The sequence below is a fragment of the Chenopodium quinoa genome, unplaced genomic scaffold (genome assembly GCF_001683475.1).
Source record: "Chenopodium quinoa cultivar QQ74 unplaced genomic scaffold, ASM168347v1, whole genome shotgun sequence".
NCBI classification, from domain to species: Eukaryota; Viridiplantae; Streptophyta; class Magnoliopsida; order Caryophyllales; family Amaranthaceae; genus Chenopodium; species Chenopodium quinoa.
The window spans coordinates 969120-993758 of NW_018743942.1; the positions used below are offsets into that span (position 1 = coordinate 969120).

At 34.3% G+C, this 24639-nt stretch overlaps 2 protein-coding genes across 3 annotated transcripts; both read left to right on the forward strand.

Annotated features, from left to right (window-relative positions):
* The first annotated feature begins 1902 nt into the window (after window positions 1-1902).
* LOC110688820 (binding partner of ACD11 1-like) lies at window positions 1903-8533 on the forward strand. The gene is made up of 8 exons (XM_021865574.1): window positions 1903-2297; window positions 2404-2507; window positions 2596-2671; window positions 6181-6249; window positions 6334-6399; window positions 6866-7191; window positions 7826-7949; window positions 8074-8533. Exons 1-8 carry the CDS (start codon window positions 2292-2294, stop codon window positions 8089-8091), a joined length of 789 nt encoding a protein of 262 aa, XP_021721266.1. The 5' UTR covers window positions 1903-2291; the 3' UTR covers window positions 8092-8533.
* Window positions 8534-13279: 4746 nt separating this feature from the next.
* LOC110688821 lies at window positions 13280-23618 on the forward strand. Of its 2 annotated transcripts, XM_021865576.1 has the most exons (11): window positions 13281-14454; window positions 15504-16218; window positions 16588-16765; window positions 16856-17084; window positions 18019-18158; window positions 18333-18622; window positions 18692-18904; window positions 19008-19499; window positions 20375-21037; window positions 21757-22281; window positions 22957-23618. In XM_021865576.1, exons 2-11 carry the CDS (start codon window positions 15943-15945, stop codon window positions 23176-23178), a joined length of 3228 nt encoding a protein of 1075 aa, XP_021721268.1. In that variant the 5' UTR covers window positions 13281-14454; window positions 15504-15942; the 3' UTR covers window positions 23179-23618. The 2 variants fall into 2 exon arrangements, with proteins under 2 accessions (XP_021721267.1, XP_021721268.1); XM_021865575.1 differs by having other exon boundaries at window positions 13280-14454; window positions 16588-17084.
* Window positions 23619-24639: the final 1021 nt, after the last annotated feature.

Genomic DNA, 24639 nt, shown 5'->3' on the forward strand with positions numbered 1-24639 from the left:
ATCCAACCATCTAATATTTGGATAAAAATCATGAGGCACAAAAATCATATTTGAATGTCTTTAAATTCAAATAGAACAAGGATTATCAAAAATAAGAACTTTATTAGATTTCAAACTCTGTGATCTTTATCTTTCAGAAAGGATAGGTTAGAAACTTGTAGATACTTTTAGAAGTTACTAATGAATACTAATTGGTTTAGGATTGGGATTAAAGTTGGACTCTCACATGATCATTGGGTCTTAGGTAAGATAGACCTAGGTTCGGTTTGGGCTTGGCTTAGTATTTTAGTCATAACTTATTTGTTTTAAGTCGAATTTAGGCTTATAATATATCGTTAGAAAGCTCTTATCAAGTCCATCCAACTAGAAATAATTGGACCAAAATAATCTGGTTTGGATTTTTTTTTTTAAGATTCAGACATGAAATGAATGGTTTTAAGGACACAAAATGAATGATTTTGGGTTTATAGATACGAAATAAATGATTTTGAATTAAAACACTTTAAGAAAGGTTAGGAATTGTTAAGGCTAAAGGGAAATTCACGAGACTCTTCTACTTTTCACCTAAATCGATAATCAAAGAAGTGAAATGTACTCATCATTGGGTTTCATTTTTGGGGAGAAACAATTAGGTGTCCACATGGAGGAAAATTGTTAGTGGGTAGTTTTATCTAATATTTAAAGCAAAGCTTGTCAAGAAAAAATAGACTTATTATTGGGTAGTGTTAGCTCAAATAAGCCAATGTTTTGATTAACGAAGAATAAGTCACTTTTATATGGTATCTTCCTAAAATAAATTGTGACTAGGTAATTTTAGACTTTAGAGTGATTGTTTATTATAAATTATACCGCATATCATAATGCAATTGATTCTATTTAAATTTTTTTTATTAAAATTAATTATTCTAATTTTTTTGTTCTTTAAAAAAAACGCTTTTTTTACTGTCGGCCCACCACTTTCTCTCTTCCTTTGCCTGACTGTCGACCGTCCCTCACCCTCACCCCTTTCTTTCCCTCCCTCATTGCCCCTATCTTTCTCCCCCATAGTTGGATAGGTGTGGGGGACTTTTTTTGAAAAAAAAAAATAATACAAAAGAAGAGGAAATTAAAGTGACTTGTTTGGTACGTTGTAAGTAATTTGGTCAATCTGAAGAAAATACCACATAAAGGTCAACTTATTCTAAGTTAAGGTTTGCTTATTTTTGACAAATTTTCCATTAAAACTAAGCGGAATTAGATTTATATGCACGTGATGCGTATTTTAAGTTTCTAAATTTATATACACAGGTAATTTTAAAAGAGTTAGAACATCTTTGAATTTTTAGGTGAACACATTATCATGTTCTTTGGCTTATACAATAGAGATTTACATAGAAACTTAATAAATTGTGGGATCACTATTTATTGCTAATTAGGTTGTTTTTAATATGATTATTTACTATGAGTAGTTTTCTATCGTAATATAAAAGAATGTAATTTTTTTTTTAGCCTAGTAGCACTTCAACACGGGCTCACTATTGCTTCTTCTAAAGGTGTCATTTTACGTTTATTATGTACTTTTTTAATGGATCTTACTAACGAGTGTCTCCGAGGCTTTTGAAAATTATTTAAAATATTTTCTAAAATAGTACAAAGTATAAATTTTGAATGTATGCCAAAATCATGCTTCATTTGTTGTTGTCAATTTTTTTTTTAACATCATAATTAATGTATGTTTCAATTTAACAACTCTACTTTTAATCGTGTAAATGTGTAATCTAATGTTTTTTTTTTTAATATTCTTTAGCTTTTGCTTTATTAAATAAGAATACTCACTTATTTTCTCCACTTATTCTAGTAAGGGCTTGTTTGAATTTATGAGATAATGAAATTAAGAACTAAATTGAATTTATTGGAGCTAAAGTGAAGTGAATTGAACTGAACTAAAATAAAAATACGCTAAAGATAAGACTCTCAATTACATAATTTTCTTTTTTTTTTTTTTACGGACATGAGACATATATGAAGGAACGAAGAAAGTAATTAACATCTAGTGAGGAGATGGCTGCCTTGCTCCAAGAGTCCAACTCAATCCCTGGTAGTCAACTAAGGTATATTCAAAATGTGGCAATGAAATGAGTGCTATTTCTTCTATATGAGTTGTCTTTCTCCCCTTTTAAAACTCTTAAAAGCAACCCCCAACTCCACTCTGTAATTGCCAATTACTAGCTCACCCAAATATTCAGGAGAGAGAGAAAATATTCAAAAAAATCCTCTGTGTTGCAGACAAAAATCCCTTTTGTTTGCTAATAATGCAGGTATCACAAAATTCAAACAAAACCCATTTTTATTTTGCTAATTCTTTCATTTATTTAGTATTATATTTGAATTTTTTTGATTAAATTTTGCTATTTTTTTTGTCAGACTACAACAGTTAAAGTTGGAAACTTGTCAGATCTAGCAACTGAGAGAGAAATTTATGATTTCTTCTCATTTTCTGGTGAAATTCAACACATTGATATTCAACGGTTGTTGTTACTCTTCTAAATTTGGATATTTATCAATTAATTCATTAATGGGTATTTCTTGTTTAACTCCATTAATTTCTGGGTGCAGTGAATCAGTTAACTCAAAGACTGCATTTGTTACTTTTAAAGAAGAGAAAGCTCTTGAAATCGCCTTGCTGTTATCGGTATATTGTATTTCCTTTTTTGCATATTAATTTTGAACTTCATTTAATATCTGTTTTAATTTAATTTTTTTCTTTTATATTATTTCTTGTTTGTTTGTAAAATTATAATTTATTTTTTATTATTATTTGTTGAGGGTTGAGGAGGAAAGGGATAATTTGAACTCGTAACCTTTAACCGCGAATACTGAAGAATCTAGACTGTATTGTGGAGTTTTGCTGATTGTTATGCTTAATGAGTGTGCACTTGATTGTATAGTGTGGAGTCTATTGAAACAAAGTGAGTGTTGTAGTTAGTATAGTTACTCATGTCTTTATTAAGTAGGAAAATGCGGAGTGCTAACATTGAAGAAACTTTGTAGAAGGTTATTGATCTTAATAAATTGGAATTTTGGATGTACTATCTGACTGCAAATGTAGGATCACTTATTTATTTTGTATAGCCCTGTGGCGTGTGCAATGTGCCGAACATTCTTTTGAACTGAACTTGGCTTTACAGTAGACAATTAAGTTCTATAGAGAACAGAATGGGGAATTTTTTTGGGTTTAGTTGTGTGAAAGTGACTTGAGCTGATGATTACAGTCTTGATATGTCAGCTGGAAAGGTAACCTTAAAGGCTTTGAGCTCCTTACTTGGATTTTCAGACTGTAATTTAATTTGCTAGAGGAGAATTGATATTGCCCAAGTACCTGAACTAGAGCTTTCCTGTTCCCTGCAAATAAATTGGAGCTCAATGCTCACACTCAACTTGAAGTATTGGTTGACGGTTGACTTGTGGAGGCTGATAGCCATCTTCTGCTTAAACTTAGAAGTCTACGTTGTTGCTAAAGCATGGTTGATCATGGAGTTTGCAATTTGGCAGTGTCACTATTGGTAGTTTTATTACTTGGTGATGTGACTATGTGAGTGGTCGATAAATTTGTGTGTATGTTACTGAAAGGTTTGTGAATTTTTTTTGGAATTTGGAAGCATTGTTGATCATGGAGTTTGCAATTTGGCAGTGTCACTATTGATAGTTTTATTATATGGTGATGCGAGGCCGAAATACTCGTGCATATGTGGCTGATAGGTTTGTGAATTTTCTTGGATTTGGAATTTGCATTAGCACATGCTGATAATGTCTCCCCTTTGTGTACCTTGAATTCTAGATGAATAACTACCAGGAACAGTGGTGAAAGGGCAGGCCTATTAAGGGCCAATCAACAAGTCATATAACCTTTACATTTTATGATTAAACTTACCATTTTAAGGCAAGACAAGCTTAAATAATAATAGATTCCACATATAAGTTAATCAATGTGCTATAAGTAGAATTTAGTATTAAACTATTCTCCCTATAGTGGAAATTGTCTTTCTTCACTTTTTTTAAGCTATTAATTTAGCTAACAAAACTTATAGTCTGTTATGTTGAACAACTTAACCCACCTGTTTAAGTGTACTAAATGGTTAGTAAGGAGAGTTGATATTTTTATTTGTATCAATAGACCTGTTGCCCAATTGAGCTTGCAGTTGGATACCTCTTTAATACGTGCAAGGGGTTTTCAGAGGTGTTTAAGTATTATGATGCACTTATAAGCACCTTTCTTTTATTTGTAGACCAGCATAAGAAATTTACTTGAGTTCCTATGAGCATCTATGTGTTGATATTCAATATTATGCTGATATTATGCATCAACAATAATAATCTTCTACTCTTAAGCTATAAAAGCAATGATGACAATGCCGATCCATGGATTAAAAGTTCTCTAAATATATTCTGTGGCAGGGTTTGAGGTTGTCAAAAAACTTTGTTTTGGCTAGCAAATTTGAAGTGAGATCCATATTGATTCACCTTTAGAGGTGCTCTTGTGTTCTACTGCCACTTCTCTGTGTGAGAACTGAGGTTAACTGTTATTAGACTTTAACTCATGTTTCTGCTCCCCCTTGTATGCACCTTTCCATGAACCTATACTAGGCTATGCTGGATGCCTTAACTAAAGCCAAAGCAAAAAACAATGATCTAATTCTATTCTGCTATGAGGTCCTTGACTCCTTTAGTTATAAGCACTTAAGCATGATGGAAAGAGGTGAACTTATTAATTCCTTCACCCAATTTGATTTGAATTACCTCATTTTCCCAATGCGTCCACTTTTTGCTTATATATACTGCAAAATGCATGTCAAGATTCTGGTTTAATTTTTATCACTCCCAGACTTTTTTATTTCTTAATCTTACAAAAGCTACAACTTTGCAATCTTGCAGCAATAACAAAACACAAGCTGCTAAAGTGTTAATGGATTTTGTTTCAGTGAAAGAATTCAAAGACCTTTTCAGGTTATAAACACTTAAAAGAGGAACCAAACTGTTGGGAAAACCTAAAACACCGTAAGAAAGGATTTTGTGGTTGCACAGTTCATGTAGTTGGTGGGATAGAGATCAAGTAGCCTTTCAGGCTGCTTAGACAAATCTACTTTTTAATGCTTGTTGTAAAGTATGTGTTATTTCATTCAGAAATTTCACATAATTGTTACTAGAAAGAAAGAAAGAAATAGGGTGAAGCGCTTGTTTGGATGGATGAAGGTAGCCAGCTTTTCCTTTTTTTCATTTTGTGTGTGAGTGCTCGAGCTGAGAGGAATGTTGTAGTTTTTATTTTGTAAATAGCTCTAGTTGTACTGGCAATTTGATAAATGCAATCTTGTCTAAGCTTTACTCGATTGACTAATTAGTCTTGCCAAAATTATTCCAAGATATGTTGTAAGAATCAGCTAATAGCACTTAATCACTATACTAGAATTGTACTCGCGCATTGCACAAATACATTGTGTATATATGTTTTATTCTTATAGACAGAAAAACTCATTCCTATGCTAGAACAAATGGTGTATTGGTTTTCAAAGTGCCAATATAACAAGTGATCGTGAATATTGGATGGGATTCAAGGTAGAGACATTTGTGAGAATTTTGTTCCTCTGTGTGTTTTTAATTGTTTATTCTATTTCTTTTTGCATATAAAGTACACATCACCTTTTATATTCGGCTTGCTTTTAAAAGTCATTTACTCTCCTTGGGTTAATTGATGGTGGAAATCATGAGCATTTGTTGGGTTCTCCACTCAATGAACATTAGGTGATTGTGTAAATTCAGGGGGCATCCTGTGTGGACGGTAGCCATCCAATGATAAGACGCACCATGTGGTTGGTTGGCTTAAGAGACAACACAATATCATAGTATATAGATTGTCATTTATTTTAACAACCAATAAAATTCCTAGCATTGGCCTATTGTAGCTTACTAACTTATAATTAAGTGAAAGCAATACCATAAAGCTGCTTCATCAGTACTGTTTAAGCGAATTTTTATGTGCTTTGTAATTTTTGGGATCTAACTGTAATTATGAAGGCATCCGTAACACAAATTCATGTACTTTGCCAGTTTGCTGACACATGCCATACTAATGATCCGTTAACTGTTTAAGCTTGAAGCTTTATGGTCCTCGAACCTTGATTAATATTATTTTTGTTGGTTTTGCAGGGAGCAACTTTAGTTGACCGCATTGTGAATATCTCTCTTGCAGAAAATTATGTTCTAAAGCCTGTGACGGTAATTGTCACTGAACTGAACTGTAACATCTGCAACCAAAATGACTGTATCTTCATTCTTCATCACTGATTATATTTTCTTCAGGAAGTAAGAACAGTTGAAAATACTGTGAGCACAGCAAATGTTGAAGATACATCCAATAATGCTGAGGTGAGCACCAGGGCACCCTTGGTATAGGAAAAAAGTTGATCTTATTCAGTGCCAACATGCATTTTTTATAAATTGATGTCACTAATCAATATGCTTATCATCAGATTTACACTTCATTATCCATGTCTTTGTTAGAAAAATTCAAATCCATTTTTGGAGTTTTGGGACAGTTTTGTAAATGTACTCCTCTGTTGCAAGTAAACATATTCCTTCCATTAGAGTCCCTAATATGCACTTGTTGTAATGTGAAACAAAGTATCTGGACATATCAAGTGATTATTCTTGCTTTCTGTATGTTAATAATGTATGGTAATACAGGACCACATATGACCATGCCTCTGAACAGTTACATTCAGCAAACTCCATTACCAGATTGCATGCCCTTAATGTTTAAGAATAATGTTATATACTGATTATTTTCTATACGTTGTTGTTGGGGCTAAAAGAGTGTTTGATATGACAACAGGCTAAATCTGGTAAAGCATATGTTAATAAAGCACAAGAAGTTGTTTCCAGTATGATAGCTAAAGGCTCTGCCATGCGGCAAGATGCTGTGAATAAGGCTAAGGCTTTTGATGAGAAGCATCGGCTAACAGCTAGCGCATCTGCCAAGGTCAGTTCCTTTGACAAAAGAGTTGGACTCACTGAGAAGCTCACTGTTGGGATTTCAGCCGTTAATGAAAAAGTGAAGTCTGTGGACCAAAAGCTTCAAGTCTCTGACAAAACAATGGCAGCCTTATTTGCAGCAGAGAGGAAATTAAACGATACAGGAACAGCTGTCAAGTCAAGCCGGTATTGATTCTTGTTACTTGCATTCCTTTTCTTTTTCTTTCCTTTTATTTATTTATTTATTTTTTTTAATAAAGATTGGACGCGGAGGGGGGGGTGGTTGAAGGGTGAGCTGGAAACCCTACCTATAAATTTCAACCTTGGTACCTCTGGGTTCAGTGAGGTCATATGCTAGCTCCTCTGCCACTTAGATCAGTAACATCAGTTTGTTGCAGTCACTCGCATTGTTTTATCACTTCTATGGCTAAAGCTGCTATAAATGCCCAACATATTCAAATTCTCACTATAGACTGGTTAGAGGCGGTCTGTTATGTGCAGTTTCTTATATGTGACCAACATATTCATATTAAAATTTGAGAAACTATACCTGTAAGCTGTTGGAAAACATTCTCTTGAAAAAAAATATATATAAAATGAAAGTAGGGATAAGAAATTGGGAGAATGTCCTGCCCCCTCTGTTTGATAAGGAGTGTATAAATTTAACGTCCCCTCTGTTTGATAAGGAATGTATAAATGTAACGTCCCCTCTTTTTGATATGGAATGTATAAATATAACGTTAGGTTATGTGACAATAAATTATGGAGTAATGTTATTTGTAACTCGATTGGTAAATATTTCTGGTTTTGCTCTGTACAGGTATGTTACTGCAGGAGCTGCATGGTTTAATGGTGCTTTTAGCAAGGTTTCAAAGGTTGGTCATGTTGCTGGTACGAAAACCAGACAGAAGTTCCACACAGCTATGTCAAATCTTACAGCGAAGGTAAGTTCTTCTCACTACTCTCTCTTCTCAGTTTTTATCAAGCTCTCTGCTGTTTTGTTGTTTCATCATTCGCCGTGTTCTGGGTTATGTTCAACTATGTGCTTAAAATTTATTATAATGGCAGGATCCAATAGCTGCATAGCCAGAAATCTTGTACTACTACAAGTGAGCAATCTAAGTTGATTCTCTCAATGCATGATTATCCCTAGTCCAATCAATCTTCAAGCAAATTCCGAAGTAAGATGTCATGTCAGAAGTAGAGTATAGGGACATACTTGGGATGCTGCAATGCTGCAGCCTTAAAGTATCGTCCTGGAGATTGTCATCTTTGTTCGTTTCCCAGGTAAAAGTACCAGGATTAAGCTTGTGATCTTTGTTTTGTAAAACCGGAGATTTTGATTTGAAAAATATCCCTGTAATTTTGTCACCCCCAAACACTATATTCTTTATGCCTTTTAAGTTGATTAATGGTATCTCGTGTTATTTTTGTGTATAAATTTCATTCAATGTTGATTAGGTTGGACCAATTCTTGCAACGTATCAATTCATACTCCATATTTGAATACAGGAAGCTCTTGTGAACATGAGTCTCCTACTTTTCCTTTTGTTTGTGCAAGCAACCTTACATAAGTTTAAGTCCCATGTGATGTTGCAGCCCAGCCTTGCGTAGGATGAAAAAACCAGGGATAATTTGCAAATTCAAATATTTTTGTTCTCTAAAAATTTTTAAATGCTTGGTCTGGTTGCCAAAAAACCAAAATACTCCCATCTTTTTTTAATTTACTCACCTTGGTTTTTCACGGAAATCTAGAATCTATGTTATAGAAGTCATTTTGTGTTGTTTTCTTTTGCGAATAACATATCTCATGCTTCAACACGAGTATGCTCTAGTTACATTATGGATGCGACAATCAATATTTGCAAGAGAAAAAGTGGTGGGATATTTCAAAAATAGAAATTTACTAATTTTTATTTATTTATTTATTTTTTACGGTAAGGAGAAAGATCTTGACCAAATCTCAACCCTCGCGGTTTTTTTGATTCGGCGCTTACGGGTCAGATACATTGAACGTGGGGAAAAGAATAAGGGATCCCCACCCTCAAAGTGTCTCTAGTGAGAATTGAACTACCAACTTTAAGGTTGGAAGATGCAATCTTTCAAGCTTAAATCAAATTTAGCTTGGTAGAAAAAGAAATTTACAATTGTGTAAATTATTTAAAAAAAAAAAGAAAAAAAAAGAGTATATGAAAAAGAAAACGGAGGGTTTACGAAGCAAGTTAAATTATCCACACGCTTGTTCTGGAAATGTCAAATCTTGAGTAAGAGCTTTCTATAGATGTTGTGTATGTCATGCAAACTAGCTACGTGGAGCATGCATCAAGCACACCGCATCATAGTTTTACATGCATTTTTCAACAACAACAACCAAAAAAAAAAAAAAAAAAAAACCTAAATTAGATTGGGGAAAAAAAAAACTATATTAATGAAAAAGCATGGCCAAAACAATTGAAGAAATCCCAAATTCTTTCGGACCATTAGTCTCCTGCACGTCATTTGTCTTTTTTTTCAACTTTTTTTTATTTTTTTGTTTGGATGAAACATTCTAGTTTGTACAAATACAAATGAGATCATCCTCAGATTCCTCACGACCTCACGTTGAAAAAACATACAACTATACAAGTAACAAGTTTATTTACAAGGAAATACGTAGTACTAAGGATATTTATGTCCATTTATAATCTAATATATACACTCACACTTCTTTTTTTTAAATCATTTTTAATCATCTGTATTATTATTATTATTATTATTATTCATTTGATTATTTTTACAATTTACAAACTTTGGTTGTATTTGTGATTTATATATGATAAAAATATTATATTTGAAACTTAAATACGTAGTAGTATTGTTTAGACTAGGGTGGCTAATGCACCCTATGCGCACAGCCGCACACTATAGCTAGTGATCTTCGGTGAGGTTTTTTAATGGTTGGTTATATTAATGAAGGAAAATATGTAAAACAAATATATTAGGGGTAAAAATGTTCGCACACTATACTAAATAGTAAAAAAAAATTCAACAATAATGAAAGCAAAAAAAGGCATTCCTAAAAAAAAAAGGCAAAAATAAAAAGAAAAGAAATAAATATTAATGAAAGCAAGATAAAATTTGTACATATTAATGAGGGTAAATACAGTGGCGGATCCAGAATTTCTAATGAGGGGTAACATTGAGCAATAAGAAGAAAAAAAATATTAAAAAGTATACTTCATATGTCCGATAAATTAATTACTTTTGTATATATATACTCCGCATCTATTATTCGAAAGTTTATAAACTATATGATAATTTATACTGGGATAATATAAATAAAATGAAATTATTTCTCGTATAAAACTAATTAGTAAATGTATTACTTACTAAATATGTGCATTGAAAAAATGAAAAATGCAATTAAAATGTACAGAAATTCATCAAATGAAGGCCAAGGGGTCTTAATATAAAGAGAATGAATGAGCTACACATTTTATATAATCTTTTCTTTAGATTGGGTATCATGTACGATATTTAAAAAATAATTAAAGTTCTCTTTAAAAATATGATTAAAGTTTTTAAACAAATTTGTATTATTATTACTTAAAAAGCATAGATTTTACTATTTGAATGAAAGCCTTTAAAAAAAATGGACGAATACAAAATTAATTATACATACATAAACACATACAAGATACAACTAATACAAGTAGAAGAAAAGTAAAAAAAAAATAAAAGAAAAAATAAAGTCAAAAGAAAAAAGTTTAAAAAAAATTAAAAAAAAATAACCTAAGAGACCCCTTGTTACTACGTAGGTCCGCTTCTGGGTAAATATGTAAATGCACATATTGAAGTGTATAATTGGTAGCACACTATTTATAAGAGTAATCTTATACTTCCTCAACTTGTTTTTACTTGACACGTTTCTTTAGTCACGTTTATCAATGCACAGATTCAATCATTAATATCTTTAATTACTGATTTCAAAAAATTATAAAAAGTTGATATTTTGAAAATATACATCATGACGAATCTAACAAGACCCCACATAACTATATTATTCATTACGTATAAATCACAAAACTCGATTAAAGGAAAGTGTGTGAATAGTGCTAAAGTCAAAACGTGTCAACTAAAAACGGAGGTAGGGCCGGTTCTCATACGTTGAAATTCAATTCAGTTCAGCTCAGCTCAGTTCAGTTCAGTTCAGTTCAACTCCTAATTTTCTTCTCTTATAAAATATTCATTTTAGTTCGGTTCAGTTCAGTTCAGTTCAGCTGAGTTCAGTCAATGAGAACAGGCCCGTAGTATTTTTTATTAGGTAGGGATACTTAATTCTATAAAATTAAATTTTTAATATTTTTACAAATATGATATTAAAGAAATTGAGCTAGTGTATTGACTTAGTGCTATGACTCTGCTCAACAAAATTAGCGATACAGAGTAGCTTTTATAGTCGAATAGCGGGTAATTGATAGACCAATGGATATCAATTAGTGATAGAGGTTAGCTATTAATGTAATGGCTGGATGATAATAAATTTAGGGGAAAAAATGAAGGGGTTGAAATATACAAAGACAATAGCCAAGCATATTATTATTTAAAAATGAAGGTGTAAATGGAAAATATGGATCATTTAGATAAAAAAAATGTTTGCAATTTTTTTCCTTATAAAAAAGGCATATTTTTAAGGACAAATGGATTTTTTTTCGTTGAGGGGAGACAGGTGGACTTTTTTTTTTAAAAAAAAAACAGATTCATTCATTGATAAAAATCCATATGCTATCAGCAAGATGAGCTATCGATATGTCGTATATGTATGTGAAAGAAAATTTTCGTTTGATTCATCTGATTGTAGCAAATGATAGATTAACCTTTTTTTTTACTCTGCATTAGAAACAACTTGTACTCTACTAACAAAAAATTGAACTTTAACAAAACCCACTATAGAGACACTTACTACACACAACGAATGTAGATTAAAATTTCAACTATTTTCGGCCTATATTACACTAATTTTTTTTGGACTTTAAAGTGAAATAGAAAGAAAAAAGAAGAGGTGGCTAGGTTTTTCTTAATACATATTTCGTACTTGATATGGAACATCAATCTAAATGGACTTATTCCTCTACTCCATAAATGCAAATGTTGGTATATACACTCAAGTGCACGGTGCACCCAAGGTATTTTTTTCACTTTATTTTGATAATTAAAGGATGATTATTGCTCATTTGTAGGGCTGTAAACGATCCCAGTCAAGCCAAGTTTTAGTCTGCTTGAGCTAAGCTCGATAAAAAAAATTAGCGTGCGAGCTATCTTGAGCTTGAACGTGCTTTTAATTTATTATTATTATTTTTTTTAATTTTTTTTTGAGGTTAAGCTTGAGCTTGAAGAGTGTACCTTAATTAAGTAAATAAGTCCTAATTCAAAAATAAAAAAATATTTTCTTTTAAGTTTTAATGCATCCACTTAATTTTATATAAGAAGTTTTCATTCTTTCTACAGAAAAAGGTAAATCTAGAGTTTTTTTAGGCCTATATAGGATGAAATTATTTATCTGTTTTCAAATATCTATATGGGTAAAAGATATGATACGGGCCTGTTCTCTTCAGATTATTTTCAGTTAGTTCAGTTCCAATAGTTCAGTTCTTAATTTCCTTCTCTCATAAAATATTAGTTCAGTTTAGTTCATTTTAGTCAATTAGAACAGGTCCTACCTCCTATATTATTTTTTTTTTCAATATAATAGACATTTTTTGAGGAAGAGCGAGTTTTGACTGAGTTATAATTAAGTCTGAACAAACTTGTAAATGAACTTAAACAAGTTGTTCACGAGCATATTAGAGCACATGATGTTGTTTGAACTTTATTCATTTATCTGGCGAGATTAAGATTTTTGTTCAACCTTGTTTATTACTTAACAAATAAATTTTGACCGAGTTTGTTCGCAAATATGAGTATTCGGAATGTATCGCTCATTTACACCCCTACTCATTATCAAATGAGCAAAAGATAAACTTAAGTATATCGTGTGCTCGGATGTACTACCTCCGTTAAGTTTTATTTGCAACTTTGAGGTGCAACACGGATCCCAAGTCAAAATTTCATAATGGTGATTATGGAATGAAAGGGTTTGTGATTAAGGAGGAGAGAGATAAATTAAAAATGATTAGTAAACTACCCAAGCCACTCACTAGGTGACCAGGCCACCACCACCGACACCACCGAAACCAGACTAGCCACCACCATCGACACCACCTAAACCAGACTAGCCACCACCACCGACACCCACCCAAACCCGGACCACCAACACCACCAAAACTTCCAAACCAAGACCTCCACAACCCACTGACACTGTCGAAACTCCCAACCCAGACCACCACAACCACCGACACCGCCGAAACACCCTAAACCCGGCCTAGACTACCGATCGACACCGACACCATCAACACCACCCACAAAACCCACGAAAATCAATGAAACCACCCATAAACCCACCTAAAACTAGATCACCAACCAACACCGACACCATCAACGCCACCCACAAAACCCACTGAAACCACCAACAAGACCCACAAAAATCACCGAAATCACCCATAAACCCATCGAAAATCATCGAAACCACCCACAAACCCATTGAAAATCACCGATCGCCCACAAATCCACTAAAACCTTTGAACCTAGAATACCCACAAACCCACGAAAATCATCTAATCCATGAAATATACCTGTGTGTTGCTTCCTTACTTCTTGCCGCAAAACCACCATAGCCACGATGACATTGTTGCTAGTGCTTGCCGGAGTCGAAATCAATGGAGGTTTCGATTGAGAGGAGAGAGAAAGAGCCAAATTGGGAGTTGTTAGATCCAGATTAAGTTGTTAATGTAATGCAATTAATTATTTAAGTGAATGTTTAATTTTTAAAATAAGGGCAATATTGACCTTTCTAGCCAAAAAAACTTACTAAAAAGGGAATGGTTTGGGAATGTTGCAAATAATAGTAAGCATTCAAATATAGTAAAAGTTGCAAATAAAACTTAACGGAGGTAGGATGTAAAATTCACTATAGATGAGCATTAGAGCATATTAGTAAAAAAAATACAAAAAAATAAAAAAAATAAATTAAAAATAAAATTAAAAAACAGAAATTGGTATATTCCTAAATTACCCTTAGGCTCTTGGACCCGTATCTCGTTTGCCCATTCTTTCGGTTTCTCTCTCAGGCCAATGTTTTCTCCGTTTATACTCTTTGGTTTTGAAAGCATATTCTGATTCTCTATTTCTCTTCTTGTTTGTGAACACAAATTTTGGGATTTATAAACACCATTATTATTATTATTATAGAAGCTCGTGATATTCAAAGAAGAAAAAAGGAAGTTAAAATAATGAGGGATTAGATAATTACTCCTTTGCTGATTTGCTCATTTTTATCCTTCTTGCCGTTCTCAAATCACCAAATTATCTCAGGTAATTGTCATTTTTTTTAATCTTAAATGGGTAATTTGTTATTTATTTATTTGTTTTTCCTGCAAATTTATCTCCAATGTGTAATTTTCTGAATTGGGTGTTGTTTGATTTCAAGTGGGTGGATCCAATGTGCCTTTATCTGATCTGGGTTTTGTGATTAGATGATCAATTCAATGTAATATCCTGATAATTCTTATCAATTTTTATGTAAAGTTTTAATTTTTTAGTGGGATTATTGGCGTTGCTTGCAGCATTGTCTTGTTTTTGTTAGTTGATTTTGCTGAAATTGGGTTTTCAAGTAGTTTTGTTGTTGAAATTTACTCGTTTAGTATTTGGTTGGCAATCGTAGTGTTAAGAAGGTCCCTAAAAGTCTCAACTATTTCAAACGCATTTATTTGTCATTATAGCACCGAAAACCGGAAAATCGAAATGTTTATATATGTGATCTTGAAACGATGCTTTTGTAAATGGAATTTGATTCAGTTCTTTGAGTACAAAATATGTTTGGCAGTATTCCACACTGTTGTATGTGAAAAACTTTGAGGGATGATCATAAGGTTTGTAATTTTTACACATTTGATGTCAGTAATGTATTATTGCTTATATTAATAGTTCTGTATATTTGTGCAATATTTATTTATGAGATTGTGATCAAGAGCAATGTATGAACCACCTTGAGACATATGTTTGCTCTTTTATGTTGTGCTTTGCATTTATCTGAAAATCGTTTCATACATATCAATCAAAGCCAGGCTTTGATTGATTGATTGATATGTACAGAATTCGTTTCATACATATATGTTAGAAAAATTAAATGCACCTATATAGTAGTAGGCTTGAAGTTCTAAATTGTCTTTGTCCCCAAGAATGTTGTCTCAATCTTTATTAGTTTTTTTGTTTGTAGCTGACACACATTTGATCCTTCTTTTTTCATGTTGGTGAAACTGACTGTCGACTTGTGGATCTTTTTTTACTTTTTCTTAAGCTGTTTAATTTTGCAACAAGGTGCTGGCCTAGCCATCTAATTTGTATATTTTTTGTATATGCAGCACATTTTAACCCTTGTAAATATTGGTGCCTCAAAAAGTCAAAAAGTGTGATGAGAAACTGAGAACCAGCATCTGAAGCGTGAACAGATTTTTCTATAACTTTGCTGTAGAATATGATAAGAAAACAGTTAGGTCAAGGGCTGCGTCGTTGACAAATTATATATTGTGATAGTTCCTTTAATCCAAATTATGGCTGAGATTTTCTGATTGTTCAACAAGCTATTTTTTGAAATAACTATTGAGATGGAGTGATGGACTAGTTGCATCAGTTTTCTTAGAGGGACACAGCCCTTGTGTTGTTTTCTCTTTTCCGACTTATTTTTGGTTTTGAAGTACCATTTTCTTTTCTCAATTTCCTAAAGGCTATTCCTGGTTAAAGTATCTTGGATTCAAATTTCATTAGTTTTAAATAGAAGCTTTTTGACTCAAAACACTGTCGATGGAATGTTCTCTTTCACCCCGAGGGCATAAGCAAAGTCCTCAAAGCCATGGGCGCAAATCTGTTTTAGGTGGGACTCAGAAAGATATATGGCTTATTGTGAAGGAGGGCTGCTTAGCTGATGTTGAATTAGCTTTAACTCAACTGAAAAAAAATGGTGGTAATATCAACTTGAGGAATGCATTTGGCCTTACTCCTCTTCACATTGCTACTTGGAGAAATCACATTCCTATCGTGAGGAGGTTACTTGCAGCAGGTGCTGACCCTGATGCTAGGGTGAGTTACTCTTTACTCTGTCTTTATAAGATTTACCTTCTATTCTAGTTAAGTTGGGTCGTCCTTTTTTGAGTTTGGATATTAGTATATGCATTGTGAAACAAAATCTAACTTGAACCACTTTTTTAGTATTTGTCAGTGTATAATATGCGTCATTTGGATTTGCATGTGTGGGTCAGTTGCTGATAAATTCTTTGCACTGATGTCAGCCTTGGAAACATTTATTTTCTTTCTTGTCATCCTTTGTTCATGTCCTTTCCTAATAAGTAATAACACTATTCAAAGGAATTTGAATGCCTAATAGAATGGATGATTGTTAGATTCCTTTCTGTTCTCTTGTTCTTCTTACTTAGGTGGCTTGTCTTTTAGGATGGAGAATCAGGATGGAGTAGTCTCCATAGAGCTCTTTATTTTGGCCACTTTGCTGTGGCAGGTGTCCTTCTTCAGTCTGGTGCATCAATCTCTATAGAGGACTTCAAATTACGAACCCCTATCGATCTCCTTTCTGGACCTTTGTCGCAGATTCTGGGTAATCAACATGCTTCAGGTTTGTGGCTTTGCCTCTTAGTGATCGTTGTTAGGAATTCATGCATTGATATGATTGGATGGCTAAATTGTACTTTTCTTTCTTGCACAGTTACTACTGAAGTCTTAAGCTGGGGAAGTGGTACTAATTACCAACTTGGAACTGGAAATGCTCACATACAAAAGTTACCTTGCAAATTGGACGCACTTCATGGTTCATTTATTAAGTTGATTTCTGCCTCAAAGTTTCATAGTGTAGCTGTCAGTGGCCGTGGGGAGCTTTATACTTGGGGGTTTGGAAGGGGTGGCCGCCTTGGACATCCTGAGTTTGACATTCATAGGTAAAGACTCTGATTCCTATCCCCCTCTCCTCTTCCACTTCTTCCTTTTAAGTAATCATCATGTAATTTGTAGTACGTCTTGATGAAGTATTTCCATTGGCTAATTTAATCTTGTATGTTTATCAAGAATAGTTTTTTATCTTGCATGGTTATGAGTTTATGATTCATTAAATATAAAGGCTTATTACCTAGAGAAGTCCAAGTGTTAGGATTTTTTATTTTAAAATAATGAAAAATGGAAGAATTGATGGGCTGCAAAAGGGATTGTTTGTGAGGGGGTTTTCGAAAAGGACCAAGGGTTGGTTACTGGAGATGCTGATGAGAGGGCTCGAGTAATGGAAGAAAGCAAGTAAAATAATCAACGAAGATAATAGTGGGAAAATTTTGGACTTTTGGTCAATTTTCATCTTGCCAGGTACTGTGTGGAGTGATGAATGGTCATCCACCTTGCTCAGGAGTATATCCATTGCAAATCACTTTTTGAAGTACTCACACACCTTACTGTAGCCTGAAGCAGCAATGGTGTGGTTGTTGGGACTGTTTTTACATGGTGTGGCAAGGGAGATGAGGCTGTAGGATTAATTTTGTTTTCACCAATTAATTTTGTTTTCACCAGTAATGTTTGAATATTTGAACCTATGTTTTGGAATTGCAAATTGCTCTAATAAGACCCCTCTGAATGTCATTATGCATTGTAAACACTTGACACTGTATATCTTTTTACTTTTTACTGCTGATAGTTGTAGAATTTGTCCTCAGTGAATTGATTTTCCTGCCCTTTTATAGATGAATGCATAATTTTCTGATTTTGGAAGTTGATGAGCTTGCAACCACATTAAATGTATTATAACTACCTTTGCATCTTGTGTTGTGTGCTGGCTGCTGTGGGTCCAGAGTTCAATGTTGAGATTCTGATATTGTTGTCTTCTTGTAGTGGACAAGCTGCTGTTATAACACCAAGGCAAGTGGTTTCAGGCCTTGGTTCTCGACGTGTCAAGGCAGTTGCAGCTGCTAAACACCACACAGTAATTGCTACTGAAAGTGGTGAAGTTTTTACTTGGGGATCCAATAGAGGTATAGCATGTGTAAAGTTAGTGATTAGTGGGTGTAAATTGCTTTGCATTGAGTTTGCTCATTTGGTGTTTGTTTGCATAAATTTGCATTATAATCAGAATCATGTTCTTTTTTCTTGCCTCTGCTGTAACTTATGTATGCCGGCTTTGATTTTCTTGTGCACTATATGTTCAGAGGGCCAACTTGGCTATGCTTCTGTGGACACCCAACCAACTCCTCGGAGGGTTAGTTCTCTTAAGTCAAAAATAGTGGCTGTTGCTGCGGCAAATAAACACACTGCTGCTGTTTCTGAGATTGGTGAAGTGTTCACATGGGGCTGCAACAAGGAAGGGCAACTTGGTTATGGTACATCTAACTCAAGCTCCAATAATACTCCAAGGTTGGTTGAATATTTGAAAGGAAAGTTCTTTACGGCAGTATCCGCTGCAAAATATCATACAGTGGTCCTAGGAGCAGATGGAGAGGTATGCAAGTTTAACCAAGCTGGCATTATTTTTGGATTCGTAAATTTTCATTGTTTCTCTTGGCTGTAGGTGTTCACTTGGGGTCATCGACTAGTAACACCAAGACGCGTGATTATTGCTAGAAATTTGAAGAAAAATGGGAATGCTTTAATGAAGTTTCACAGAATGGAGAGGCTTCATGTGGTTTCTATTGCCACAGGTATGGTGCATAGCATGGCTTTAACTGATGACGGGGCACTATTTTACTGGATTTCATCTGATCCTGACCTCAAATGCCAGCAGGTTGGTATTCCAAATACACTAGAGGTTTTTAATTTGACCACAATGTTGTAGCAGAATGTCAGTTTATTAATACCTCTTTATCCGTTTGCCTTTGTCTATGCAGTTATGTTATCTTAATGGAAAAAAAATTGTCAGTATTTCTGCTGGTAAGTATTGGCATGGTGCAGTTACATCGACTGGTGACATTTATATGTGGGATGGGAAGAAAGCTAAGGACAAGCCACCAGAAGTTACTAGGCTTCACGGTGTGAAAAGGGCAACTAAAGTTTCTGTGGGTGAAACACATCTACTGATTGTTGGCTCAACTTATCATCCTGCTTATCCTGTGAATGCAGTACAGGACTGTGAAAATTTAAAACCTGCTGTCAGTGATGTTTTGGGAGAGTTGGATGAGGGATTCATGTACAATGACATGGAGTCTGACAATGCTAAATCTGGTGTGAAAATGGAAAATGTTGGTGACAAGGTTGTGCCTAGTTTAAAGGGCCTTTGTGAGAAAGTAGCTGCACAGTGTTTGGTGGAGCCACGAAATGCTCTGCAAATGTTGGAAATTGCAGATACGTTGGATGCAGGTGATCTTCGGAAGTACTGTGAGGTAATTTTTAGTGTTAAATTATGCTTAAAAGTCAAAAACCTCCCTTTTTTTTAAAAAAAAAAAAATCTTTATTTTTATTTTTTGTGTTTCATTCCTCTTTCCTATTGCAACATAGTTGATATGTCATTGTTGAATTTTATTGTCTTTACGGCTTTTTTCATATAACATATATGAGAATAGAGTGAGGTTACCTGTATTGGTATACTTAACACTAGAGATCAAGATGTCATGTTGACAGCTGTTCATTCAATCAGGTAAAACTTTCAGAATCGTGGTCCCTAGAAGTGTTAGTCGAATCGTGTTCATTTAAGATTTTATTCAGATGGAAACATTGAGCATTTACTCAGTCATATGTTAGATATTTTACTTATTGAAGTCAGAATTGCTGGAAGAGTTGAGCTCGAACTTCTAACATCTTTCCCCCTCTCATCTCTACCACATGCCTTGGTTTAGAGTGTATAACACCATATATTGTTGCTTGTATTCTTGTACTCCATAATAGTTAGACTTGTTTGTATGGTCAGCCACCCAATTTTTAAATTTCAAAAATTGATAGCTAACCTTAATGCTGAAATAGTTGTTGAAAGAGTGATTATGACTTTTTTTTTTTTTTTTTTTTTTTTTTTGGGGAAAATCTTATTTAGCAATACAATTTGTCACACTAAGGCCTTGTTTTGTTCACCTTATTTTTACTTATTTCAGGTCTCATAAGTTTTGATAAGATTAGTTCAGAAAGATAATGAAATAGTATTGAAAAAAAAAAAAAAAAATTTAAATATTCATCTTGTATGTTCTTCATAAATTAGCATTGAAATATACTCTGTAATATGTAGGAGGATATAATTCGTTATCTGATGTAGAAATTGCACTTGCAGGAAATTGTTATTCGCAATTTTGACTATATTTTTACGGCTTCATTGAATACTGTTGCTACTGCCTCACTGGAAATTTTAGCTCACGTTGAGAAAGTGCTGGATGTAAGATCATCTGAGTCATGGAGTCATCGTAGACTCCCTACTCCAACAGCTACATTTCCTGCTGTTTTAAACAGTGAAGTGGAGAATAGTGATAGTGAGTCTCCAAGAACCAGGGATAATAACCTCACCGTGACTTATAGTGCAAAGAAAGCTGGTTGTTTCAGATTAGATAATTTTTTGCAACCTATGAATGTTACAAATCAGGAAGTAAGCAAGCAAATAAGAGTACTGCGGAAAAAGTTGCAACAGATTGAGGTTCTTGAGGCGAAGCAGTCTAAGGGACACATTCTTGATGATCAGCAGATTGCAAAGCTGGAAACACGGCCTGCTCTAGAGAGCTCACTTGCAGAGCTGGGTGTTCCTATTGAGACAACAATTGCAAAGTCATCAGTTTCAGTGGTATCAGATGGCAAGGTCTCTAAGGCAGGGAAGCCAAAGAAACAGAGGAGAAAGAGTAGACACGAGGAATCTCAGACAGAAGCTTATTCTGGTACAGAATTGGAGTCTAACCATGTGAAGGTTGTCGCGGACCTCAATTTGTCAAAGTTGACTGAGGGGAAGGTGATCTTTCTGATGCATCTTCTTTATAATATGTGCTCTTTGCTGGTCAAAGATAGCTCTTGCATCACAGTTTTCAAGTTTTTGCTTAATTTTTTGAGTTGTGTGTTTTGAACAATGATAAAAAAAAAAGGCTTAATCAGGCAGTGGAATAACATTCTTAATGCATAAGATCACAAGATAGTCAGTGAACAAAAGTGTTTGGCAGCTGTTGATCTACTACAACAATTAAGAACTTGTTTGATCGTCGTATGTTTAGTGTATATGATCCTTATTACTTTGTACTCCCTCTGCCCCTTAATAAAGCCCCATTTCTTTTGGGCACGGGGTTTTAGGAGAGGATTTGTGGGGAGTTGTTGATCAAAGTTAAATAATAAAAAAATTTAGTGGGATTATAACTTAGTAAGTTTAGGGGAAGTGAGAAATTGTAGGTGGGTTACATGATTTTGAACTTAGTAAACTATGGGCCCCACCCACTTGAGAAATAGAGATTTGAATCTAGGGACAAGAAATTTGGGAAAAATGGCGCTTTTTATTTAGGCACGGAAGGAGAATATGGTTTTGTAAGTTAAGTTTGATCAATTTAAACCTGAAGGTTTATGTCATGTAATTTATTCCATATTTTTCGATTGATGACTACAATGATGAGCTTGTTTTTATTTACAGGAATATGATCAGTTTTATATTATTTTATTGAGTTATTTATTGTTTTGGCGCTATAGGTTCCTGCTGAACCTGAAGATTCATTTACTAAAGGCTCCCAGAATCTCTCTCTGGAGAAAGACTCTCCTGGTGTGGGTATGAGTAAAGGTTCATTGGTGGTGGGAACGAAGAAGAAGAACAAGAAGGGACTCAAGGGAGGGCTCTCCATGTTCCTGAGTGGTGCTCTTGATGAGCCTAACAAAGTTGTCAGTCCACCACCACCACCATCACCCAAATGTGAAGGGCCAGCATGGGGTGGATCTAAGGTTTCAAAGATGTCTTCCTCTCTCCGTGAGATCCAAAATGAGCAAAGCAAATTGTTCAATAATCGGCCTTTAAAAAATAAAGAAAAACCAGAAGAGCTACCTGATAGGAGTAGTGGAAAATTTTTGTTGAGCTCTTTGCTGGCCTCTAACCCGATTCCTGTGGCGCCTGCTCGCACAACACAGTTACCTGATGGAGATAAAAGCACTCCTCCTTGGGCTGCTTCTGGGACCCCACCTCATCTTTCACGACCTTCTCTCAGGGACATACAAATGCAGCAGGTACCATTATGGCACTGAGTTGCCCTGTAATTATTTTTTAGCTGTCTTGTTTTTCTACATTTACTGCCTCTCTTTTGCCTTAAAGGGTGAGTAAAGAAATGGGAAAATGAAATGTCTCGTTAATGTTAGCTGATTTTATGTTGTATTTTTTCTGAAGTGTTTGTTTATACTTTATACTAGGTTCATTTATTCGTGTTATAGTGAACTTCTTGGAATTAGGTTTTGCAGATAAACCTGGCCTATGGTTGGGTTAAGGAAAGCTCAAATATACCATTTTTGTACTATCTTGGAAAAATTAGCGTTCTTTTTGGATGGTCAAACATGGAAATGGTAACTTGTGATATGTATTGGCTCAAGTGTCCACGACTCTTTTAATGAGTATTTGATGTTTTTAGCTTATCTGTTTTTGCTGTTTTACTGTTAGTGCGGAGTTTTGTTTTCCAGTTTTTATGGTAAGAAATTGGGTAGTAGGTGTTCATGTATACTAGTTAAGTTGAAAATACTTTTTAACATGAGTTCTCTCCTGACAGTTTCTCATAAAGCATTTCTTTGTTCTATATTGCAATTTGCTGCTCTGCATTTTTGTAGTTTTAATAACCATTTTTTACTGTCATCTATGCCAGCCCTGTTTATTAACTGCTCTTAATATTGGTTTTATTTGCTCCATTAAAACAGGGTAAAAATCAATCCGTTGCGCATAGCCCAAAAACAAAGACAACTGGATTTGCAGTTACTACTGGTCAGGGGTCACCTTCTGAGTCTGGCTCACAAAGCCGTTGGTTCAAACCCGAGGTGGAATCAACATCTTCAATCCGTTCCATCCAGATAGAAGAGAAGGCAATAAAGGATTTCAGGCGCTTCTACAGCAGTGTTAGGATAGTAAAAAACCAAAGTTAGTGCTTTCTCTATTTGCTGTAGCAGGTTAGACTTCTTAATTCCACTTTTTCTGTTCTTTCTCAGACTGTACAGATCCTTTGTATATTCACTTAGCTAGGTTTATTATCTTGGCGGGAAAAAAAAATTGTGGTTGACTTAAAGTTCATAGGGTAAGCTTGTATAATCATTCTCTTTTTAGAGGGATTTTTTTTTTCTTTTTCAAATTCTCTCAAACATTTTATTTGAGGGGAAAAAAAATTAGATTAGGATCAAATAAAGCGGCAGCCACTTGACCAAGACTGTTATCTAAGTTGCTGCCATTGCTGGTGGAGCAGACGCTTAGGGTAGGCTATGATATTAATATGTATGCATATCGATGCTTTTATGTTACAATTGTGAACCTAAATTTACATTTAGTGAAATAATAAATAATAACGGTGTGAATTTTCACCCGAAGTGCCTTTTTTTGTTTCTCATTGCATTACTTTCCACACAGCCTTCACTGCGGCAATTCCTCTAGTAATTTCCTGCGTTCAGGACTGCACCAGATAGGGTAGGAACTACCAAATTTCTCTGGCTGGGTATAATAATCTTGGTTTGATTTGATTTGATTTGATTTGAGACCGGTTATATGTGATTAATTAGCAAATGGTTGGTTTTAATAAAGAAAAGAACCAAAGTCCCTCTCATTACCTGACAATTAAGGTCTTTGAAAATGGAGGGATATTCGAGGTTGACGATGAGATACACAGGAGGCCAAGCACCAGCAATCCAGCATTCTCATCCTTGACAACAGCAGTGTTCTATACTCTTTTGACCATGGACAGCTTTAAGGAAGAGTAAGCTAGTCGTTTTTGGCTCAATTGTATAAAGGTAGAAAATGAGGGAAGAAGAGAGAAGAAAAGATGCGTAAGGAGGGCAGACAAATGGAGATGTACATTAAAATACTTGATACTAAGGCAAGACTTCGCAATAAAATAAAATAAAGATATAGGGAAATTCTCTTTAAAACACTCAATTTTTCATTTTTCTCTATTGTAAATTAGAAGAAAAGTTACTCCGTATTATCATTAGTAACATCGTATTCTTTATTACCATTGATAATAACTACTCCGTATTTAAATTAAAAAATTTAACCATAGTTAATCTATCATTTTTTAATAATAAAATTATTTTAGAATTATTTTTTTTAAAAAAAAAAAAAAAAACTTTCTATCCCCACCCTCCCAGTCACCACCAAAACCCCTTTCTCGGTCGGCGCCGTGACCTCCCCACCATAGCGACGACCCCCTACCCTCCTCTAGGGGTGTAAATGAGCCGTTACGTTCATGAATTACTCGCAAACGAATTCGGTCAAAGCTCAAAACTCGTTTATTAAGTAACAAATAAGCTTGAACAAAAATCTTAAGCTCGTCAAATAATGAACAAAGCTCAAACAACATCTTATTCGGCTTGAAAATGCTCATGAACAACTTGTTTATG